The 7,553-nt window shown below is 36.9% G+C and overlaps 1 protein-coding gene across 2 annotated transcripts in view; it reads right to left on the bottom strand.

The window, feature by feature from the left end:
* The window catches only part of Dennd1b (DENN domain containing 1B), a 209,379-nt gene that overhangs the window by 116,816 nt on the left and 85,010 nt on the right, over positions 1–7,553 (bottom strand). For both annotated transcript variants that reach the window (XM_021163128.2, XM_021163138.2), the window contains exon 6: positions 139–208. In XM_021163128.2, the coding sequence (XP_021018787.2) occupies positions 139–208 (70 nt within the window). The remainder of the gene's footprint in view (positions 1–138; positions 209–7,553) is intronic.

The following is a 7,553-nucleotide window of genomic DNA, read 5'->3' as shown; positions in this document are numbered from 1 at the left end:
CCCCCCCCCCCAAAAAAAAAAAACCAATATGACTGTGATAAATACCATAAAATTATAATCTAAAATGGCAAAAAACTGTCCATTCTATGTTATGCATATTTTAACAAAATAAAACAATAGAGAAAAAAATCAGCTTACCAGTTCCTTGGCCAAGTAATCTGCCAGAGTATTTAGAAGTTTATAATATACTTCAAACCATGGCAAGTAACTGTAAGAAGAATTTAAATGTATATAAAACACTGTAAATTTAGAATCAATAAATAAACAGATAAATGAAAAGTGAGTTGCTATTCTTTATAACCGGTTGATCCTGCTAACAGAAAACAGCTACAGCCAGGTTTGCTTTACCCATTCCCTACTATTAGCCGTACCCACTTCCTTTTTACATCAACAGCCTCTTCAAAATGACTTATTCTTATCTCAACTCAACCACTGCTTGAGAGTATGGAAAGACATTTATTGTGGTATTTATTGTGGTAGAGGGACTATGGATACTTCAGATGGCATTTTCAAAAAATGGTGCTAGTCAAACTAGATGAATGCAAATAGATCCAGACTTACCACACTGCACAAAACTTAACTCCAAATGAAACAAAGACCTCAACATAAAACCAAATACACTAAGCCTGATAGGAAAGATAGTAAACTCATTGGCATAGAAAAAAATCTTTCTGAAAAGAAGAACATTAACACAAATACTGACATCAACAATTAGTAAATGAGACTCAAGAAATTGAATAGTTTCTTCATACCAAAAGACACTGTCCCTCCACATACCCAAGATACAATTCACAGACCATATGAAACAAAAAACAAAGAAAAACAAAAAAAACAAAACAAAACAAAACAAAACAAAGGCACTGTCCTTTGGACTAGGAAGCAGACTACAGATGGGATAAGATTTTTACCAACTACACATCCAATAAAGGAGTAATATCCAAAATATATAAAGGACTCAAAAGCCTGGATATCAAGGAAACAATTTAATTTAAAAGATAGAATACAGATCTAAACAGAGTTTTCTCAAAAGAAACTCAAATGACCGAGAAACAAACATTCAACATCCTTAGTCAGATGGGGGATCAAAACAGGAAAATGCAAGTCGAAACTACTTTGAGATTCTATCTTCCATCTGTCAGAATGGGTAAGATCAATAAACCAAATGACAGCTCATGCTGGCAAAGATGTGGAATAAAGGAACACTCAACCATTATTGGTGGGAATATAAATTTATAGCCACTATGAACATCAGTGTAGCAGTGCCTCAGGAAAATGGGAGTAGACTATATCTCAAGGCCCACCTGTACCACTCTTGAACATATAGTGATATCATGAAATCACATGCAAATGGCTGGAACTAGAAAAAACAGGCCCAAAAAGACAACTATAGGCATTTGCTTATATATGTGCATTGGTTATTAACTTAATGATAAGCAAGCTACAACCCATGGAACACAGAGGTTACAAATAGAGTGAGGGGTTAGGAAGTATAGATAGATCTCCGTAGGGGGGAAAAAACAGAATAGGTAGTCATGGATGGACAGAGATCAGGGAAAGAGAATGATACTGGAATAGGAGGATTAGCAGAGAGAGGTGAAGGAACAGGGAGGCAAAGGACAGAATATGGGGAGAGCTGGCCAAGATCAAGGGCCATGAAAACCTACCACAGTAAAGCTTCCTAAAATACATACATATATAAAGGTAAACTTTATGAAATCACCAAATAAAAGGGAGGCAGAGCCCCAACTGGACATGTCTTGTCACCAAATGAAGCTTCCAGTGTACCAGGAATGAGTTACATCAAATTGAGTTGTGCACCAAAGGGATCTCATGAGATGCCCCAGAGAACCCAGCCTGTTGCCATGGCTGCAAGCTGACAGCAAGGCCCTACAGCTGAAGACAAAACCTAAACAATTCATTGAACACAAGGAAGTCAAACTGCTGCCTAGCTAGAGCCTTAACCACTGTGGGCTAGTGCTTTGGTACTGGAAAGTACTCTACATGCTACCAAAGGAGAAATGCAAATGCTAGCTCAGCTAGAAAGCCTCTAATCTGTCCCTACTTGCAAGATATATGAGTGCAATGGTGTCACAGAGCTTATGAAAGTAACCAACCAATATCTCATATGATTTAAAGCCCACTCCTGAGACTAAATAGGTCAGAGACCTAGGGTAAAACAAGTATTACTGTTCAAAACAAAAAAAGAAAAAAAAGGACGACTAGCAATAAAAATAGTTCCTAACAACCTTCTGCTATCTATATTCATAGCTCAGTACCTTGCTCAGCCTTCATCACAGAAGCTTCGTTCCGCAGCAGATGAGAACAAATTCAGAGACAAACCGCACCCCCCCACCCCACCCCCTCCCCACGGCCAGATAATAGACAGAGAGACCTTGGAACACTCATCTCTAAATGGGATGGCTCCATCAAATCCCACCCTACCCCCAGATTCAGAGAGGCCCTCAGAAGAGAAGACAGAAAGACTATGAGAGCCAGAGTGAAGAAAGGACACCAAGAAAACAAGATGGAACCACATATAAATTCAGAGAAGAGACAGAATGAATAGGGCTGCACCAGATGGGGACTTAGAGCTCAGAGGAGAAGACAAATGCATCCATCGCTAACCCAGAAGCTATCCAAGTGATAACCACCTGCAAATAAAAATTTACCTTTTCTCCAAGAGAGCCTTACTGGGGAACAAACTACTCTTTCAGGGTAGGCTGCATGTCCAGTAGTACATGATCAACAGAAAATGAACTCAGTGCCGCCTTTGGAAGGGTCTCGTCTCAGAATATTATGTGCTACTGCTGCTCGCCCCCTGCTGCTGCTGCTGCTGCTCCTCCTCCTCTTATTCTCCTCCTGCTGCTGCTTCCTTTTTCTCTTCTTTTTCCTTTCTTCTCCTTCCTTTTTTTCTTCCTCCTCCTCTTCCTCCTCCTCCTCCTTTTTCTCTTCTTCTGTTTTGTTTTTTCTGATTGGTTAGTTTTAATTCTGTTTCTTCCCTCTCCCTCTTCTTTCTTGCTCTACATGGCCTTTGCATGCATAAATATATGTATATATAAATGTATATATTATATATATATTGGCTTCTGCTCTTTTGTTTTTAATGGGACCATAAAACAAAACAAATAGCATTTTGTTTCTCCAGTAAGGCTCTCTTTGCATATATAAATATGTGTATGTATGTGTGTGTGTGTGTGTGTGTGTGTGTGTAATGGCTTCTTATCTTTTGTTTTTATGGGATCCCTTACTGTACAAATGAATGGGTCTCTGCATCGATGTCTTTGTCTTGGGTCTTTCCCCTTTGTTTTGTCCTATTCTGGTGTTTGTTTTTGTTTTATACTATTATATATTATTTTATTAGTATACCTTAGATGCTTGTTTATTTTCTAATGAGACAGACAGGAGATGGGCCCTGATAGGAGGGGAGATGGAGAAGTGGGAGGAGTAGAGAAAGGGCGCACCATAATCAGGATATAGTATATGAAAAAAGCATTCTCAAAAAAATAATAATTTGTTCTTCTAACGTGACACATAATGGTATAAGAATAAAATTCTTCCATTTGTTTTTACTTCATATTCACAATTTGAACAGTCTGGAGAATTACTATTTCAGGAAATTACACTATGTCCCATCCTTCATATATATGTGTCCAGGTAAGAAAATTCTGACCTAATCTGCTCGTAAATCCCTTAAGAAGAGAAGAAGGAGAATTGTTTGGTTTCAGGTTCCTAGGTTACTATAAAAACACGATAATTTCCTAGTTATAAGCCATTATAAAGTTAGTTACTCTTCTTCTGTATGGACGAAATGCCTACGTGACACTGCGCAACCCTTTCAATCATCTTGCTCTCCTGTCTGCATTACTGCTTTCATGGTTAGCTACCACTCTCAATTTATTTCCAAATTGTGAAGAAAAAGCACAACTCAATTTTTATTAAGAACCTAATAAGACTGTTGACTTATGTTTATAAGTGATAAATTATATTAATAAATATCTATTTTCATATTCAAATATTACATCTGAATTTTTTGAAGTTCTTATTTATGATAGGAATTTGGCACCTACATATCTTACTGCTTGTGAGCATCCAAGAATACTCACTTTCATAGTATCTCATCCTAATGCCAGATTGACTTTGTCTATAACAGATTAACATTAGTTAACAACAAGGTTTACCTTCATAATGTATTTCTTACATGCTCCTTGAGGCTTGCTATGATTTATATTTATGAGTAGGGAGTACAGCTCAGAAGCAACAGTAAGTCCACTGGGTATAGAGGGCAGAATCAAAGAATCCCAAAATCTATACTGCCATTACAGGAACTACAACTTGAAAATAAAGCCCAAAAGATACATAGAACCAAATGCTATGTATTTTATATGAACCAGCTCATTCGACCATTATAGTAATAAGCTCTAAAGTCTGACAACCTTGACACCATGAATAGTTTGCAGTATCTTAGTATATCCAACTTGAATGACTCTCTATTCAGCCTGCCTGAGTATCATGAGTCCATGTCCATTACAGACAACTAAATCAATCGCAATGAGTCATCTGTTCTCAACTTTTAATCCCTTTGGAAATAAGTTCTTGATACATGTCCTAGTCTGGTATACCTTCTTGACTCAGTCTCCCAAATGCTGGGATTGCAGGCATTCACCGCTATGGTTGGCCTCTACTTACTAAGCTTAAATAAGCTAACATGTAGTTTCTCTCCAATGAGAAAAGGCCGAAATGTATGTTTAGTATTCAAAGCAGTACTTTTATATCTTTTATTTTTATATAAAGTAAAAAACAGAGTTTATTTAGGGCATGGGGAGGGGAGTTAAGAGAGTAATTAGAGGCAGAGAAAGGCAAAGAAAAGGAGAGAGTAGAGAAGTAGAGGCCAGCCATGGCCATGTAGAGAGGGGGGAAAGAGAATGGAGGGGGAACAAGGGGCAAGAGAGAGAAGCAGGAGTAAGAGAGAACTTTTATACCTTTTAAACCACAGTTTGTCTAGAAGGTGAAAATTTCTCAGATCAATTTAATTCTTTTGTCTAACAATTTGGTAATCCTTGCTAACTCTAGGTTCAATTGCTTGTATATTCTTTATATTGCTAAAAATTTAGAAAAGGACATAGCCCATAATGTGGTAAAGATAGCAGAAATCCATGTGTGTAAATGCACAAGCCTAAACATAATACTCATAATGACATTATCAAACCGACAGTTTTCATAATGTACTTCTGAAATACTAAGACACAGTCAGATTTCTGCAAGATCACTCCCTGACACATCAATATATATTATCACCACAAAGAACCAAGTGCAAGCATATGCTGGTCCCAGTGACAAACTGCTCATTGCAATAAATCACTCACAACTTTTAATAAAAACAACACCAATTAGAATTAGTCTGTAAACACCCAGATATGCTCCTAGGAACACGAGAAAGCAAAGGCAGGGGTTTTTTATTTTGTTTTTTTTTTTTCCTTCTTCTTCTTTTTCTTCTTCTGCAATTCTGCACCCATCCGGAGCAGAGGCTGCAGACTGGTCATCTGTAATGGCAGCCAGCCAGCCCAGGGCTTCGTTTTCTATACCAGCAGTTCTATGGCTTTGTTTAACATAATAAACTGTCAGTTTCTAAATCTCAGATAATACCTTGGGAAAATCTCATTTTCTTTTTCCACTAGAAATCATAATAATTGGAATCTGGCCACACAATATTCCACTAACAAAAGCCTGGAGTGAGAGGTGCTCCTTCATGCCAGCCACGTGCTGTTCAGAGCATGTATTTTCCTCAATGTCCTTTGCTGAGGCACCTAACCCACCTTTGGGTCTTTTACCTGACTGATCCCTGAAGAAAACTTACTTCACAACTCATAAAGGAAGCAAGGGTTCAACAGGAAATGCTGCACTAACCACACTTCCTGGTGCTCCACAGAGTGAGACAGTCCAAAGTTTTAACAAGATTCTATTTCACAGGATTGTGGCAAAATAAATAACATCCCTTTTTTTTTAAATAAAGAATGTTTTGTCTAAACCTTTTTATTTTAATATAACACATAAAATAAATATTATAAGCCATATATGTCTTCAAGGGTAAGAAATATGATGGGTTTGAAATTTTGAGTTGTTTAATTTTTGTAGTTTCTTGTGTAATTTCTAAGCAATATATGTTCAAAGTAATTTTCACTAACATATAAATTCTTAAACTGATTACCACTAACTTAAATTCTCCCCTATTTTCCCCTACTTGCAAACATATTTTTAGAACCAACCACAAGAATGCCAGAAAATTAAAACATTCAACAAAATGTAGAAAACAAATCTGCTTTTTCATTTAAGTATTTTCAAAGTTACCATGTAAGCTCATCAACAAACTGTGACTGTTAAAGAATTGCAAATAGATAAACATAAAAAGTTACAGTTCTACAGGCAGAAGTCTAAAGGATAACTGTGAGACTGTCTTAAATTTCCAATGTAAACAAGAGGCAAAAGACAGACGCATACACAAAATTGGGAGTTCATCTGGTGGCGTCAGAAGACTCGCCAACACTTGGATTTCCACTATGGCGCTAGTAAAATTTTTACATCCTAAGGTCAGAGGTTAAATAAAGGAAAGGAAATGCTCTTTGTCAAATAGTCTAGCAATTGTGAGCAGTCTGAGAGATCAGCGGGAACCTAATGCAGTGCAATCAAATCAAACCATGGCAACTGCCTTTCCTTAACAAACAGGAAAGCTTCTCGGGGGCTACAGCTGTTTTTCCACTAGAAAATTGACACAAAATGTGTAAAATTGAAACATTCTGCTTCCAGAAGATTTGTCCAAAGGAAGAGCAGGAAGTCTTCAAGTTTGGTATGAGTTACAGGTACCAAAGGGGACTACATAAAAGCCTTAAACATAAATCTGCCTACCTCATTAGAGTATTTCATTTTGAACTCTTGGTGACGTTTTTATAGTTGTAAATTTTTGTTAATGAAATTAGAGGTGGAAGAATATTTCTTGAATCTTTGCTAGCATCTGAAAGCAATTCTAAACACAAGCAAGAAGACCTAAGTTAGCCATCTCTGAGGACAGCTTTGAAATCTTGTTAAACCAGTACAGACACTACACAAAATGAACTCAGGCACGCAGGCCTCAAACTAAATATCATTTTAATATTAAATTGACCTGAATTTTCACTTTTTCTTCTAAAAATTAAACAATATAAATAAAAAATTAAGAAGCATTAACTGGCAAATATTATATTATCATTCTAGAAGAAAAGCAACCCATGGTTTTAGTAGCCTGCGTGCAGTTCCAACTTATCAGCAGACTAGAGTAAAAGTGACTGTTACAGAAGACGACAGTTACAGGAGCTCTTGTGAACCACGTGAAAAGTATCCATGGATTCTGCAAATTATAAATACTGACAGCTACTTTATACTTTACCCTGATAAACTGTACACAGACATGTAAGTACATCTTTGGACGTGTGGACAGAAGTCTGCAGCATAAACAACATATGCAAGCGTCATGCGTCACAAATATAAATAGGGTTTGGGTTTGTTTTTTTTCTTTTTTTTTT

Source organism: Mus caroli, chromosome 1 (genome assembly GCF_900094665.2).
Source record: "Mus caroli chromosome 1, CAROLI_EIJ_v1.1, whole genome shotgun sequence".
NCBI classification, from domain to species: domain Eukaryota; kingdom Metazoa; phylum Chordata; class Mammalia; order Rodentia; family Muridae; genus Mus; species Mus caroli.
The sequence above is the reverse complement of the archived record's forward strand: the minus strand, read 5'-3'. Positions and strand labels throughout refer to the sequence as shown.